The sequence below is a fragment of the Argentina silus genome (genome assembly GCF_951799395.1).
Source record: "Argentina silus genome assembly, chromosome: 6".
NCBI classification, from domain to species: domain Eukaryota; kingdom Metazoa; phylum Chordata; class Actinopteri; order Argentiniformes; family Argentinidae; genus Argentina; species Argentina silus.
In genome coordinates this window covers 23,817,211-23,834,954 of record NC_139660.1, presented here as the reverse complement: position 1 = coordinate 23,834,954, position 17,744 = coordinate 23,817,211, and the positions used below count along the sequence as shown (strand labels likewise).

At 45.5% G+C, this 17,744-nt stretch overlaps 1 protein-coding gene across 1 annotated transcript; it reads right to left on the bottom strand.

The window, feature by feature from the left end:
- Positions 1–244: 244 nt before the first annotated feature.
- Positions 245–17,504, bottom strand: cdh24a (cadherin 24, type 2a; the record flags this gene model as incomplete). The annotated part of the gene is made up of 13 exons (XM_083672396.1): positions 245–1,951; positions 2,514–2,943; positions 3,166–3,358; positions 4,599–4,907; positions 5,454–5,571; positions 6,017–6,138; positions 6,301–6,437; positions 6,979–7,235; positions 8,235–8,419; positions 11,906–12,073; positions 12,455–12,574; positions 12,715–13,009; positions 17,217–17,504. The coding sequence occupies 13 exons, from the start codon at positions 17,502–17,504 to the stop codon at positions 1,106–1,108; spliced, it is 3,468 nt and encodes a 1,155-aa protein (XP_083528522.1). The 3' UTR covers positions 245–1,105.
- Between the last annotated feature and the right edge of the window lie 240 nt (positions 17,505–17,744).

The following is a 17,744-nucleotide window of genomic DNA, read 5'->3' as shown; positions in this document are numbered from 1 at the left end:
AAAGGATCATGTCGTACCTGTCTATCATGAAGTGTGCATATGCCCAAAATAAATTAATCAACTGAATTGACATGACAGGCTATTCTGGAAACAAAGGAATGACTTGGAACAACAGATGACAACAACATCTTGAACACCAACCATTTAATCACCAAACATGAGAGATTTGATTTGTCTTAATCAATGACTGGATTTGTCATTTGTAAGACAGTGTCTCTAAGAGTGAACAATTTGCGTGGTGTGTGTGCGAGATCCAAGGAATAATCACCACATTTTCAGAGGTTGATACAGTATTTACATACAGTATTAACATCTTAATTTGTTGCTACAGTAGGAAATATTATTCAACTTTTTACAAGGTGTCATGTCTGGGTCAGTGCGCAAATTACATTGCAGTGTTTCATAGAATTTTACTGTAGTGATATTGTTGACTAATTGGTGTTTAACATAGTACATATACAGTAAGTCTACTGGGCTGTAATCAAGGCATCTTTTTTTTTACTGTGAATATGAGTTTTTGAATATGAGTCTGTGAAAATGTAATGTGTGTGTGTGTGTGTAATTTATGCATACGGTATGCATGTGCACTCTTTAGAATTGGTTTAACGCAGAATCTCCAATTCTAATTCACTTCTGAATGTTGCATTTCAGAGCCACAGTGTTCAGAGTGAGAGTGCCCCTATTAAACTATCAATATTAAAAATATTGCAAATCCCTTCCATATTTCATGAGGCCTATTTTCCAACAATGCAGCTTTTAGGGCATGGGAATCAATATTTCAGAAAGTGAATTTTTCATAACTTTAGCTTAGAAAGCCGAGATAAGTGCATTATTAATATCAGTTACAAGAAGGAATGTCTAAAAGTGACAGATTTCATATCCACTTTATCAACACAGAAGCGGTGAGTTTAGAAGGTGTACATGGATCTTCTTTCAAGTCTTGACTGTGCCTAGCCAGCATGCTGGAAGTCTGTCAATGAGAGGAACATATCAAATGCTCTCTTTGAAAGTGTGCATATTGGCCCCATATTGCTTTTAAATCGCATCAGTCACAGTGTTTCCATTATTTTCCCACTCTTTCTATCTTTAGTTGCAGGTTGATTCTCTAGAAATCCCACCTGTTCTCTTCTTTTTCTCTGTCTGCTCCCTCTTTTCCGCTTGTATCATTGGCATCCGTATCCTGGTCTCCTACCGAAGTCTCGTCCTCCGCTGACTTCTTCTCCTTCTCCTTTTCTCGTTCTCTCTCTTCGATGAGCTCCACTAGCCTGTGAAACTTCTGGTCTAACTCGTTCACTCCTCCTTCCCTTTCTCTCTCCTCCTCCCGCTCTCCCTCGCTCTCCAGGGAGCTCAGCGACTCCGCCCTTGAGTTGCCGCCCTCGAACTCGTAGGTCTGCAGCGAGTCGTACGGTGGCTGAGACAGGTCGAAGGTCACCTGATCCAGACGGAACTTCAGGAACTCTTCCATTCTCAGGGGCAGGGAGTCAGCCCCTCCCCTTTCAGACACCAGGTGGCGCCCAGGTCCCCACCCCCTGCCGTACCCCATTACGCCCACAGGTAGGGGCAGTATCTGTGGAGTCAGGTCCCTCCTACCCAAGGCATACATGTCCAGAAGCTCTGCCCCACCCGAATACAAACCACAAGTAGTCCCGGTCACGGGTATCCCTCCACCGCCTTGATTCAGTGACCCCACGATACTGTATGTGTCCCCCGGTGGGTTAGCTGGCATCTGAAAACCATCTATCTGGCTAATGTCATTTTGGTTCTTCATTGAGACCAGAGGAGAAGAGGAATCGATATCATCGACTGCGGAGCATGGTGCTGCGGTGTGGGCCAGTGTCGGCTCTGACTGGCCCCCCTGCTGCTCTGATGAAGAGCTGCTGTGAGTCTGTGTGGAAGTTCCATTTAGGTCAGGGTAGGTCAGAATCAGCTCTTCATTTGATTCAGGCTGTGTCTGAAGGAAAAACATGGTGATTTTAGGGGGAAATAACATAAAAGGAAAACAGTGCTAAGAGACAGATTGAGGTTAATAACAAAACCACAACAATAACACCAAAAACATTACCATAACTAGGGCTGTCAGTTGGTTAAAATCTACCAATTCATCTAATATTTATTTTTTACCTTGTAATTTAAGTGCTCAGAGATTTTCTAAATATTTTTAGACTAGAAACCCAAACTGGTAAACAATGTATGGGGTAGAAATAGAGTACATTACAAGTTGATGGCCTCTAAATCAAATGATGGCCTCTAAATCAAAGCCCCGGATTGCCATTCCCATTCCCATAGACCAAAAGGGTGTCAATTGTTTGTTTATATGTCACTCACAATAGCTGTACTGTAGCTACGTCCTTGGTCTGATATATAGAAAGCCAATATTTTCTTTCTCCAAAATTATCTGTTAGCTAAAGCATTCGTTGATTCATCTGTTCCATGAATCGAGAAATCTGTTCAGCCCTCATCACAAATCCCACCAAATCCCATTCCAATCATCCAAATTAAAGTTAATATCTGACCCTATTTGGTTCCTGGTCCTGATTCTGCTGGGTTTCAGAGATGCCTTCACCGCCTCTCTCTTCCTTCTCGCTGCTATGAGCAGTCGTGTTCCCTGGTCCGTCTACGCTCGAGGAGCAGCACGTCTCGACAGGGCTGATGATGGGAGCAGCTCCAGGCTGCTGCAGGAGATCAAAGCTCCCCTGGTTCTGGATGACTTGTGAATTAGCCATGGGATTTCCTGGGTGCCCATAGGTCAGATGGGTTAGCTGCAACCCCCCAACCTGCAGTGGCCCTTCCTGGCAGTCTGGGAGAACAGGCAGGGTGTGGATGTTGTAGCAGAGGCGTCCGTACACGGGAGCAGAGCCTGGCCGCCTGGGGTCCAGAGCAGAGCGAGGGTTCCTGCTGCAGCTGTACGTCCGTGCCCTTGGCTGATTCTGCTGTGTGTACCATCTGTGTTTCAAGAGATGAACATGAGGCTTGGATCACACACCTACACACTCGCACGCAGGCAAGTGCCCTCACACACACACACACACACACACACACACACACACACACACACACACACACACACACACACACACACACGCAGGCACGGCAGACGCGCACGCGCGCACTCACACACAGTCACAGACACACACACAAACTGGCACACACGCATGTTAAACTCACATGTTCCTAGTGTCCTGCATGCGTTGTACCCTGTGCATGCTCTGGAGCGCGGCGATGTCAAAGGCTGCAGTGTCCGCCTCCCCTCCCCCCTCGTCATCGTAGGTAATGATGTTCTCTCTCACGTCATCCTCCTCGAACGGGGAGAGGGAGTCTCGCTTCTGATGGCGCAGCGAGAGTGAGAGCGCACACACCACTTGGGACAGGGGGGAGAAAGAGAGGCACATCCACTCAAACACCACACACTGCAGTCACAGACAGCCCAGCAAAAGCACCGGCCAGATGCGTGTGTACAAACAAACAAATAACACAGATAGATTATTAGACAGACAGACAGGCAGACAGGCAGACAGACAGATAGAGACAGATAGACAGACAGACAGACAGATACACAGACAGACAGAGACAGATAGACAGACAGGCGGACAGACAGGCGGACAGACAGACAGACAGATAGAGACAGATAGACAGACAGACAGACAGATACACAGACAGACAGAGACAGATAGACAGACAGGCGGACAGACAGGCGGACAGACAGACAGACGGACAGACAGACAGACAGACAGACAAAGACAGACAGATACTATGCCTGCATGCATACACACAGGCATACTGCACCTAGACGACAAACAGGCAGGGGGTCAGTTTCCCCGAAAGCTTCATGGCTAAAGTAGTATTTTATCCTCTTTTAAAAATCCAGGCCCACTCCTCTCCTAGACTGGTAAAGTTCTTCATTTAACTAACTGTGTTCTTTCACACACAGAAGATTGATCTTCAAACATAGATTTTACTAGAAAAATAAGTTCCAGAAGAAACTTTGTGGGCTTTCAAAGTGTTATTTTGGTACTGAAAAAGGTTTAAAGATGTTTTGATAGATCGATTTCCTGAGTAGTTGAAAGAAAGTGAGATTGATACATAGATAGATCGATAGATGAGAGAAGGACAGATAGAGAGGTTAGATTGATGGATAGAGAGGAGGATAGATGAGAGAGGGTAAGTAGATTAATCAACGTTTGAAGGTTAATCAGTATGGGTTAGAAGGTTAGATAGAATGTTGCAAGGTTGCGTAGTTCAGTGGAGTACCCCTAGCTCATCCTATCTATCTATCTATCTATCTATCTATCTATCTATCTATCTATCTATCTATCTATCTATCTATCTATCTAACATTCTATCCATCCATCCATCCAACCAACCAACCAAACCAGCTCACTACCCAGCAAATCTATCTATCTATCGAAACATCTTTAAACCTTTTCCACGACCAAAATAAGACTTCGCAAGCCCACACATTTTCTTATGGAACTTCTTTTTCTAGTTATTACTCTATGGTGGATTTGCGGCCGGGTTGTGGAGAGAAATAAACACTACTACTTCAGATAGGAAGCGCCTTCGGGAAAAGGAAAAAAAAAAAAAGGAGTTGAGAGTCTCACCCAGTAGAGTGGTGACACAGGCCAGCAGCGCCAGCAGAGTGACCATACTGAATATGAGCGACGGGGAAGAAGAGGGCAGGGGCAGACACATGGTGTGTCTCTCCCAGCCCCGGTCCCTCTGCCTCCCCCTCTCCTCGGCCCTCATCCCCCCGCTCAGACAGGGACACACAGTCACGGTGACTGTCCCTGTGTTGGTGAGGCCGGACGCCCCGTCCCTCAGCACGATGGGGACGTAGAGGGTGAGTAAGGAGGAGGAGAAACCTGGGAGCAGTTGCAGGGCCGACTGGAGAACCAGGCTGGCCGTGGCACCTGCGGTCAAGAGCGAATACGATAAGCGGCATAGAAATAGAATGAGTAGAACAGACATGCTCCCTCAAACCATGGCAATCTGTCTGGCTATTACATCCCTTCGTTGGCTAACGCTCAGAGTTACTGTTGCTAGCAATCCTAACAATGATGCCTATCCCCCAAAAAAGAGTGTCTCCAGTTATGTTTACATTTTGCAGTTTGTGATGTATGGACTTTCATAGCTTATTGAAGTACATTGATTGTCATGGTAATAATTATGATGCACCATTGCATACTATTTCTATTTCTATGAGTCATCAGACCACCAGGACACGATTGGCATTCTACCATTATGCAAGCAAAAGACATGTTGGAAATTGAATATGATATAATGACTGTAAAGAGTTGTCAATGCTGAATGCATATTGAGCATAATAATCATAGAGATACATTGTATTCTAATTTGGGGCTTGAAGCAAGGTATTGAACATGGCTAGAGGGGTGCGTGCCCGTACCCGCGTCCGTGCCCATGCCTGTGCCCGTGCCCCCTGGTACTGTACGACCTACCTCCACTCTCTCTGATGGTGAGGTTGAGGGCAGAGCTGGACTCTGGAGGGATGCTGAAGTGGACTGTGGTGTCCTGTCCTCCCTGGTCCTTATCTATGGCCCGCACCACCTGCACCACCTAGGAGACAGCGAGGAAACGGCTTCTATTGGGGCTCACCAGAATTCATCCAATGGCACACTGAGAAAGGGACTTGGGGGGCTTATCACACTACAGGGCGAACCCGAACTTTTCACATTATCCTTCCAAGCACTGTTACAGCAACTATAGTGGATGCGTAAGCAGGCCAGTACAGCCCAGTACAGCTCAGCTCCATTTGGCTCCGTAGGGTGATTTGGCTACTATAAAAAGCAAATATCTGATGTTGCATAGAACAATTTGCTGATAAAAGGAGAAGTTGAAAAGCAAAGAGCATAAATCTTTTGTGACCTCAAAAGTGAACTGACCTGATAAGATTTTGGGTTAAGAAAAAGGGTCAAAATCAGCATTATGCTAATCAGCACCAGAGGCTATGTTCTAAGATTAGGCTAACTGCTTAGGGTAAGTGTTAGCACTTAGCACTGACCTGTCCTGGGGCACTAGAGTCACACACAGACGTGGTATACTGCCTATCCAGCTCCGGAGCATTGTCATTCTGGTCCAGGGTCTCTATGGCAACCACAACTCTGGTCACAAGGTTGGGATTGTCTGTAAAAGGAGTGAATTATAAGAACGCCACATATTGAGGTTAACCTTGACTTTATCATTTCACATTTCCTTGCCATCAGCCCAGAGCGAACAGCAACAGATAGCAGTAAAACATGTCTGCCTTGCTAAGCTGCAGGGCCCGGTACTGCCTGCTTCATATACCTCTCTGGGCCGCGATGACACTGATGTTGTGCCACTGCTCCCGCTCTCGGTCCAACTCCATCACCGCCGTGATAAGACCATTGTCAGAAGCAATACGGAACAGGGCCTCGGGGTCCGACTGGGGATCGATGGAGTACCTGAGAGAGAGGGAAAGAGAGAGAGAGGAGAGAGATTGAGAAAAGATGATGATGTGTGTGAGTGAGTGAGTGAGTGAGTGAGTGAGTGAGTGAATGAGTGAGAGAGAGAGTGAGTGAGTGAGTGAGTGAGTGAGTGAGAGAGAGAGTGAGAGTGAGAGTGTGAGAGTGTGAGAGTGAGAGAGTGTGAGAGTGAGAGTGAGTGAGTGTGTGTGTGTGTGTGTGTGTGTGAGAGTGTGAGAGTGAGTGAGTGGGTGAGTGAGTGTGTGTGTGTATGTGAGAGTGAGTGTGTGTATGTGAGAGTGAGTGAGTGAGTGTGTGTGTGTGTGTGTGTGTGTGTGTGAGAGAGTGAGAGTGAGAGTGAGAGTGAGAGTGAGAGTGAGAGTGTGAGAGTGAGTGTGTGTGTGTGTGTGAGAGAGTGTGAGAGTGAGTGGGTGAGTGAGTGTGTGTGTGTGTGTGAGAGTGAGAGTGAGAGTGTGTGTGTGAGAGTGTGAGAGTGAGAGTGAGAGTGAGTGAGTGAGTGTGTGTGAGAGAGTGAGTGTACCTGATGTTGGTGCTTTGGCCCGTGTCAGGGTCCACAGCGGCAACACGGCCCACAGAGCAGACGGGAGGGCAGTTCTCAGACACGTCCAGGCGGTACCGGGACCTGGAGAAGCGCGGAGGCTCGTCAGCGTTGAGGACCGTGACTCGCACGGTGGCACGGTCCTTAAAGGGACCTCTACGTAGGAAGCGCGCGTCCACGATAGGATTCACCACCTCCACGGAGAAAGAGAAAGAACTGCGGCTCTCGTAGTCCAGCAACTGAGAGAGAGAGATGGCCATTTTTTTTTCATACAATTTATTTGATTGAGGTCTCGTCACTCATCCCTACCTATCTATCCTACTCTACATGCGCACAGTGAACAAGCACTCATCACACTTTCAAACCCAAACACTTTCTTTCTCCCCTCTCTTCATCATGCTCCTTTATACCTTTTTTTACATCATTCATTCTCTCTCCATTCACTCAGTCAATCTATCACTCCTTCAATCTCTCTCATTTCTTTACCCTCATCTCACACACTTTGTTAAATTAAGGGTTGGAATGTTGCTTGTGATGGCCCCATGTACTAAAACCGCATTGAAGAAAAGCTCATAGCCCATTTTCCGGTTTACTGATTGCAATTCAACTGCATGTCGGGAGTCTTTCATTTTTCAATTAGTTATGCATAAATTCTGAGGCTATTTTGAATACCTCTTGCTTTTCAGGCCAACCGAGGTGAGTTGACGTTTTTCACAAGAGTTAATCACGCTCTCTTCAGCACACACTGCAATCACAGCAGGCACGCAGAACTGTTCTGCGACGGAGACAGAAGAAAACACTGTTTCCAGTCCGATAATTTGCTTATTCAAAGCAGCCCATTACCAGCGTTGATGAAGACTGATTGAAGTCTGCTGCATACTGTATACCGCTAATCGCTGCCACTCCTCCCTCCTGCTGTTTTAAACATTTCTGCCTGGACATGTCAAGATATTATTTTTTTGCTTAATCAACATTCTGGTAAAGTGCCTTTGATCAGCCCTGCACTGTAAGTATTAGGCCAAGTATTAAAATTTGTATTTTTGCGCCATTGTGAATTCTGTCGGAGACTAAATGAATTCTGTGGGAGACTATCTGGGTAGTAAAAGAATTGTATTGATTCATAGCTATCTTGTCTCCACCTTTTGCCCCATTGTACCCCAACCCAACATATCGTACATTCTTCTCTCTGTTGCTTCTCGCGGTCTCCTCTCTCCCTACCCGGTCTCATCATGACTCACCTTGTTCAGCACAATGACAGCCTCTTTGTCTCTTCCTGGTGTTATGTTAAAGGTTTCCCTCTCCTCTCCGTCTGTGATGCTGTACGTGAGCAGGGCGTTCTCTCCCTGATCAGCGTCTGTGGCTGATAGGCGTCCCACCTCCACCCCCGGTGCTGCCAGCTCAGACACAGAGAATGACCATACACCTACAGGAAGGAGGGGAGACCATAGTGTCCAGATGAGTGACCTGGCATGGCATGGAGAGAGACCTTCATAATGACCGTGGAGCGATCATAACGGTGTCATTCTAGATGGTCTTGGGTGTGTGTGGCAATTGCTGCCATTTGATTGGTCGGGTGACCTTTTTGGTGTTCCACCTCTTCCCATCCTAACCTCATGCCTGACCAAGGTCCTGGACTGAAATGTCACTCTTATGAAATAGTTTCAGCCCCTTTTTTGGAGACTTTATGGAGATACCAAACACATAGAACAGAGAACCGAAAAGAGAGTGGAACATTCTGAGGAAGACTGTTAATTCTGTAGTATTAATGAAAACTAAATGTATTTGCGTTGTCGCCAGGGAAGTGGCAGCCAGCAAGCAGGGATCTGTGGCTGCGTTGGCAGTTACTTGGCTTTAGATGATGTATCTCCACATCTCTCTGTGATGCCGCTGTATCGTTATTGCATTCAGGTAATGGTTCCCCTCTGAGCAGAGTAAAGGCTCGTATTTCAATCTAATGATGCATGTTAATAATGCAATGCCTCCCGGATTTTCTACATTTAACAACGCACCTCTCTCCACAGATGAAAAGAGAATACAAAATTAGATGTTTGTTGGTTTATACTCACTCAGGGCATCACCGTCAGATAAAAGATAATGACCTACAGCGAGGTATGGTACTATAGTAGATGTTATACAGCAGTAATAAATTAACTAGAAAAGGAAGTTTTGATAGAAACGTTGTGTGGTTGCTAAAAGCTCGCTAAAAGTAATGAAGTGGAAAATGTTTACATAGTTAATTCTATGAGATATCTTCAAGTAAGATCATAAGCTTTTGGTGACCATTAAACATTTTGAGTAGTACAATATGAACAGATCAAAATATCTATATATCTTTTTTTTTAAGTAATACAAAGAACAATTATGTGCATTTGGACATTTTAGATAGACCTGTATGCACTGCATAACTCTAACTATAACTGTATATTTGATTTGCCCTGGATACACACACACACACACACACACACACACACACACACACACACATACACACACACACACACACATGCACACGTGCACACATGCCCACGCACACACACACACACCACTTTGTATGTCACACATCTTTGCAGAGCGTTATATTCTGCAGTGATTTTACTGTCTATTGAAGCAGAAAGGACTGAACTTTAGATGAAATATTAATAGAATGGAATGTAAGAAAAGCTTGGTTGGGAAAATACTGACATAATCTCTCACTGTGTTTCATGAGACCTTAGTCTCGATTGAAAATGTTTTATTGTTTCATATTGATCACAATCATGATAAAAAATGATTATGATGACAAGAGGGTAGTCAAATAAATTCAAACTCAAAAACAAAACGTCGCTTAAAGTTGAAATCTGTAATTGCTTCAACTCAAAAGACTGCCCACCATATGAGTTGTGGAAGGTGAACATTGCATCTTAAACCAACACACAAGGACTGGCCTTGTTTTGAGCCAGGTGTGTCTTCGCGAAAATTCGACAAAGGCTTTCAATTCAAAACAAAACACAACATTGTCTTCCCTACTGTACGTTACTGTACGTTACTGTACGTTACTGCGCAGCAATTTTCCTTCCTCCAAGTATCAGTATTGGGAATTTTGGTGCATCACTCTCCCTTCCCCTCTAAGAGTCTTCAGTACCTTAAGTAATGGGACAGTGAAGCATCTTTTCTTCTATTGGCTCTACAATGCAATGAAATCAAAATTGGATTTGAAATCAAACAATTACTATGAGGTTAAAGTAGAGAATCTCAAACTTTTATTTGATGGTCATTTTCACTATTTTAGAAATTACAACACTTTTTATGCATAGTCCCCCTGTTTCAGGGTACCAAAAGTGATGAGACAGATTTATCAAATGTCCTAATTAAGCACTCATGTTTAGTATCTGGTTGACATACTTTGCATGAAATAACTGCCTGAAGTCTGCACCCATTGACCCCACCAGACGCTGTGTGTCTTCTCTGGTGATGCTCTGCCAGGCCTGTACTGCATCCAGCTTCAGTTGTTGTTTTTTTTAATGTATTTTTGCCTAAAATCTTATTATTAGGAAATGAAATGCATGTTCAATTGGATTTAAATCTGAAGATTGACTTGGATAGTCAAGAACTTCACACTTTTTGGCCCTGAAAAACTCCCTAGTTGCTATGGTAGTATGTTTTGGGTCATTGTCTTGCTGTATGATGTAGTGCCATCCAATGAATTTGGAGGCATTTGCTTGTACTTGAGCAGACAAGATGTTTCTGTACACTTCAGAATACATTCTGCTGCTGCTGTCAGCAGTTACATCATCAATGTAAATATGTTTCACAGATGAGGTGGTATGCTATACATCTTGGGCAGATCTTTTTTTCTGCCTTGGCCTACCAGCCCGTTTGCAGTGGTGCGAGGTCACCAGTGCTTTTTTTTCTTTTTAATAATGTTCCAAAATGTTGATATTGGCAAACCTAAGGTTTTGGCTATGTTCGTTTTTTTTCGATTTTTCAGCGTAATAAAGGCATCCTTGACGTCCATTGACACCTTTGGTCCTCATGTTTACAGACACCAATAGCAAACTCCAAAGGCAAAAGCAAAGTCTAGAATCAATACTAGACATTGACAGCTCTCTTATGCCTGCACCAATGAACACACCTGACTAACCAGAAACACTTGTCAAGCCAATTGTCCCATTACTTTTGGGTACCCTGAAATAGAGGGACTATAGATAAAAAGGATTGTAATTTCTAACTGGTGAAACCAATATGTACACAAATACCATACAAAGAAAGCTGAGAACCTCTACTTTAACCTCAGAGGAATTCAAATCTAATCAAATCCAAACTTATGCAGTGTAGAGCCAAAAGAAGAAAAAATGCTTCACTTTTCCATTACATATGCAGGAAACTGTACATGGTCTTATCGACTGAGAGCAAAACTATGTTGTGGGTTGAGTAAAGCAAAATTGTTATTTCATTGTAAGTCCTATCATGCTCGTGGACCTCTAGTGTCAACCTCTAGGGACAACTAGTGTTAGTGAAAGAGTGTCTTATTCGGAGTAAGGGCAATACTCTATTGATTATTATGCGCATTACATTTCATTTTCTCAAAGACCAAAACAAGGCCAGCCCTCATGTTTTGGTTTAAGATGTGATTTTTACCTTCCACAACTCAAGAGGTGGGCGGCCTATGGAGTTGCAGCGATTACAGACGGCTGAAACACTAGCAGTGCCACAAGTCCTACAGTGACAACCCTAAAAAGGTTCATGTGGCAAGGAATGATCAGAATGCCTCACAAGTGCGATTACAAGACATTTCATCATTATGATCACACACGCACGCACGTACGCATACACACACACGCACACACACACACACAGACATTAATTTTTGGAGGTAAAGTAGTTGAATGTTGCTGCTTATTAACAGGATGACAGTATTCATGCTGCTCACTCTTTGCGAAGCGAGGAGGGTTGTCATTGATGTCACTCAGCCGCACCGTCACCGTGGTCGTCCCCGACATCCCTCCCAAATGCCCCCCCATGTCTTTGGCCTCAAGGACAACCATGTACGCATCCTGAGTTTCCCTGTCCATGTCAGGGACCGCAGTACGCAGGACACCTGAAGGAGAGGAGGAGGAAGGTAGAGCACAGGGAAAAGTAAACCAACACAGAGCCAAAGATCATACAGGAGCTCTAATGTCACATGTATATTTGTCTTTTTGATTTGATTCCATTTCTATTCATGTAACTGTCGTTCTAGTTTCCAACGGTGCCCAGCCCACACAGTATGGGCTTATAAAACACAAAATGTTTATCATATTTTTCTGTCCATACTGCAGGGTGAGTGTGGATGTACAGACAGGCCACACAGCAGATGGTCATCTCTACAAATCACAAGGGCATATGCAGCAGTGCATGCACACTTCATCACCCAGGCATACGCTTTCAAATGCAGCTTGAAAGGACTTCATAAGCCTAGTACAGAGAGAGAGCACTAGACCTGTCTGGGGATCCACAGAGAAATACTCCTGGCCCTGCGTGACTGTGTACACCAGCCTGGCACTGTTGCCATATGTGGGGTCATCCGCATCTGTGGCTGTCACCTGGATGATGGATGTACCTGTTATACAAAGAGAGAGGTGGGTGAGGGGTTGGGGGGGAGGGTGGGAGAGGGACAGGGGAAGCCTCCTCGAATAACATGCCAAGCCGCGAGGCGTCTCTTTCATGTGAATCCGTGGAGCTCACAGTGTGATACAGTACCTATGTTGGCCATCTCGGGCACGGTGGCGCTGTAGGGTTCGTCCCGGAAGACAGGCGGGTTGTCGTTGATGTCCTGCACGCGGATGATGAACTGGGACGAGGGCTCCAGGGCGCGGCCCGTCTGGCGGTCAGTGGCCGTGGCGACCAGTCGGTACTGGTCCTTCTCCTCTCTGTCCAGGGACTTGGTGACGTGGATGTTGCCCGTCTGCCCGTCGATAACGAACACGGAGCCCACGCCCTCTCCCTCCAGGACGTAGGTGGTGCGCCCATCACCCCGGTCCATGTCTGTGTGCAGCTGTAGGAAGATGGATACAGAGAACTCCAACATAAAAAACATAAAAGAGTGTGTGTGTGTGTGTGTGTGTGTGTGCCTGCTTGTGTGTGTGTGTGTGTGTGCATGCTTGTGTGCAGTGCATGTTTGTGTGGGTGCGTGCGCGTACGTATGTGCATGCGTGTGTGTATGTGTGTGTGTGTGTGTGTGTGTGTGTGTGTGTGTGTGTGTGTGTGTGTGGAGTGCATGCTTCTGTGTGTGTGCGCGTGTTTGTGTGCGTGTGCACGGTTGTGTGTTGTTTGAAGATGGAGTCAGGGGTAACAGAAACACATGACAACATGAAAAGATCTCTGCATCACACCTGCAGTAATGACTGTCTCGGGTTCTCTTTGATCTCGAGTGTTTACAGCGCCAGAGGTGGTTTTGTTAAGTCAGATAATGTCGAAGCCGCAACCACTGACACAGGAAATAATACACCCCCTCATTAGCATGAGTCTCTAGAACGCTCCGTATCCAAACAAGACCGCGTGAATACGACCGAACCACTCCGACGCAAGATGTGTGGAGCTCAGTGAGTCTGAATGGAACGGCACCAGGTGTGTGTGGGGTCCATTGGGGGGCCGAGAATGAGTACTGACGCATACAGCTCATCAAGTCACTGAACCACGGAGGCCACGTGGGACTTGTTGGGGGGGGGGGGGGGGGGGGGGGGGGGGAGGGAGGGGGGGGGGGGGGGACTAGCGACCCTGCAAATGTCCCTGTGTTAGTTCACACATGCATGATACTAGTCTGGCAGCCCTTCGTGTCCATCTGTATGGGTCCACCTTTCTGTCTCTTCTGTCCATCTGTCTATTCCTTTCCCTCCTGTAAATCCATCTGTTTAGCATTGCTCTGCTCTTTTTCTGCCCCCCCCCCCCCCCCCCCCCTCTTTCTTTCTTCCTCTCTCTCTCTGTGCGACAAGCCACCTCTCCTGCTCTGACTGTCCGTCAGCCCATCTGTTTCCCTCTCTCAGTCATGTCCGTCTGTTTGTGTGACAGGAACTGCCCATTCTGCTTAGCAGAGAGCAGTTTAATATCGTGGCAGCCTCTGCAGTGAGGATGTTAACAGTGAAGCTCTAGCTGGGTAAAAAAAAGGCCAGAGAGAAACAGACACACCGAAATAGAAAGCTAGAGGGGATTACTCAGCCTTCCTTCTGACCAGGACCCTTCACATCTCTCTACCCTTAAGGCCCATCTGCACATGCTCCTAATCCACCAGGCTTACTCACGTCCTTTCCGCTGACTGCCCGCCTGCGCTGCGGACCTCTCTACACAGCCACTCCCAACCAAGACCACTTCTTATTCCTCCCCTTGCTGATTGTGTTGATTGTCGTGATTGTTGCATTGTTGATGAGCTAGCTCGCCCTAAAGCATCTCATTGCACCGTCTACGGCTATGTTCTGTGTATTCAATGAATACACTTTGATTTGATTTGATTTGATTTGATTTGATTTGATTTGATTTGATTTGATTTGATTTGACCTATGTAGCAACCTCTGTCGGTGAACATTTACTGAGCCATAAAACTGTAGATGTTATTTTTTTTCTTGTAAGATTCAAGCACAAGCCAATAACTAGTGAAAGACGTCATACGCTGTAGGCCAGGAGTCGGAGAGAGATTCATGGCTGCAAGGCCATCACACAGATGTGCATTTCCTCTAACAGGGAGGGCAGTAACATTCAGAGGAGATGTTAATGTCATGTGTGTGTGTGTGTGTGTGTGTGTGTGTGTGTGTCTGGTGTGTGTGTGTTTCTGCTGTGTGTGTGCGTGTGTGTGTGTGTGTGTGTGTGTGTGTGTGTGTGTGTGTGTGCGTGTGTGCATGCATGTGTGTGGGTGTGTGGGTGTGTGTGCACATGCATGTGTGTGTGTGTGTGGGTGCGTGTGCACATGCGTGTGGGTGTGGGTGTGGGTGTGTGTTGTTCAAAGTTGAAGTTAGGGATTACAGAAACACACCAGACAACACACACAAAGAAATTCTAGATGAGGAAGTAGGGGGTTTATTCCCTCCAAACCTCCCCCCCCGCACTTAAAACTAGCTTGGGTTTTGATCCCACGCTTCAACACGAGAGACATCTTTGTCAGTCTCTCTACCCATCTCACACCCCTAACACCCCTCCTCTTTGCCCGCCCCCTCCCCCTCTCTTCCCTATCTAATTGCTCGCTCAGTCCTGCTGTGCATCAGTCGGCATGGCGAACTATTTTCTCTGTGGGGATGAAACTTATCCAATCCATAAAAACAAAACATTGAGGGAGGACATTTTTTATTATTATTATTATCTCTGATGGAATTCCCAGAGGGTTTCCTTCCCCCTCCTGTTTGTCACTTTCCCCACTCGCTTTCATCTCCATTTTCTCTTCTCCTCTCACTCACACTCTTAGAAAAAAGGGTTTCAGAACAGCTCTTGCTGGAGAGTTTGGGTTCTACCTAGAACCATTTTCATCAAAGAACCCTATTTGGAGGAGAGGCTTCTTCAAGGGTTCTTTGGATGTATTTTAACCCGGAGAACCAATACAATAAATTGTTTTTTTGAGGGTTCCTCGAGGGTTATACATAGATTATTATTTGTGTGTCTAGATAGGGCCTCACACTGTAAACATTTCTGTAATGTTACAGTGGAAATGTGGGATAGAGTTCTGTCATATAAAAAATGCCACCCCAAGTGTGAATTGCTTGCAAGTCTATAGATCCGTCCCTCTACATTACACTATCACTTGCTATTCAAGGTTGAATTTTGTGGTTATTGCTCTTGTGGGCGCAACAGTGAAGAACCCTTTTGGGGTCCATTTTGAAGCATCTTTGGAAAGGGTTTAACATGGAACCTAAAAGGGTTTAACATATATATACATTATTAATAGAGACAACCAAAGTTAATCTAAAATACAGAAAATAGCAGAGGGTTCTAGGTAGAACTCTTAGAAGATAAAAGGGTTCTTGGTATAAAAAAAACCTTCACAGAGGGTTCTGGGTAGAACCATTTACAGGGTGTTCAAGGCAGAACTCTACATAGACTCTGAAAAGGGTTCTACAGTACCTAGCACCAAACAGGGAAGAGAGAACCCGAAGAACCCTACAGTAGATTGCTCTACTAACACCTTTTTTGTAAGAGTGTACAGTACAGTATCTTACATACATTATTTCTACTCTGTGTTCTTGTTCTTTACCAGTAGAAACTTAATTAGTAAGTATATTCGTCCATATAATAAGTATATTCATCCATATGCATACGTACATATTTCAATGGTTAATAAACATGTATTTAAAATCCCAGCATACTGTATACGCTCTGATCATGTACTTGGCTTTGAGGGTTGATACATCACACAAAACCTCTCTTATGATGCTTGTATTTCACAACCATATCTGTGTTTCACAGGCAAATAGAGGAGAACATCTGACTCAACCGTCTAATGCGAAATTCCTAATAAGAGCCATGCAATCGAGCCCTGAATCATACTAACGCACCACAACAAGCAGAATAGCATGCCTCTGCTGCTGATTGCGCTAACAACATCTCTGCATGACTGTATCAATAACAGCCAGAGAGGAAGATTAAACATTTATGAGGTGTATACAGTGTTGGTGAGACTCCTACTGTGGTGTCAGTATTAAAGTAAACTGCTCCAGTGGCTGGCAGAATTCCCTGTAAGCGTCACTGGTAATATAATCCACACTGAGCAAAGCTGCCAGAAGCTGCATTAGCAGTGAAGCGCTGGGCTGGGCAGTTGCCTGTGAAGTGCTACAAGTAACCTCCAGGGATTCTGCAATGGTTCAGGTGTGCTCTGGTTTAAAACACCTCCACAACATCTCATCCTGAGATTGGTTTGACATCTCCTGACAGCTCCTGGAGTGTTGTTGCTGTTGTGTGTACAGCCACCACACTGATTCACTACTAACCATAGTGGATTATGTACTGTTCCCTCAGGCCTATGGTCTTAGAAACAACGGGGCTACCAAGAACTATGAAAGGGTTCATAAGCTGTCCCTGTGGGAGAACCCTATGAAGAACCCCTTTTTGGTTCCATGTAGAACACTTTCCATAGAGGGTTCTAAGTGGAAAAAAAAAGGGTTCTACAAAGAACCTAAAAAGGTTCTTCAAAGGGTTCTCCTACAGGGATAGCTAAAGAACCCTTAGGGAACCCTTTTTTCTAAGAGTTTATGAATACAAATATTGGTTGTGTTGTGGTGTCTTACCCGTCCAATGAGCACCGGCTCTGGCCCTCTGTACTCCTCGATCACGAAGAACTGGTTCCACAGCCAGCTCCGCCTACGACGAGAGTGAGGCTTGGCCCCTTCCAGACGTAACCCCGCCCCTTCCATGCGTAACCCTGCCCCTTCCAGACGTAGCCCCGCCCCAACGTCTTCAGACACCAAGCCCACCACGAAGCTGCTCCTCCTCTCTGGGAGAACATCTGAGTCCAAATGAAGATCAGTCTGGAGGCTCATACGGTGGCTGCCCTCTATACTGGGGTCTCCATCCATAGATTCCAGGGCCACTAGGGTGTGAACAGTATTTACAACTCTAGCCTCACTCTTAGATGTGAACATATTCCATATTTTTCTAGGAGTGAATGTGGTTTGAGGGGTCGAGTATCGAGATAAAGCATCATGGGGAGATTCTGGGGTTACACTTGTTTCCCTCTCATCTATAGATCTCTCTACAATTTTCTGATCCCTTTTTTCTTCATCTTTCAAAACAGGGACCTCTGGATCAGGGGTAAA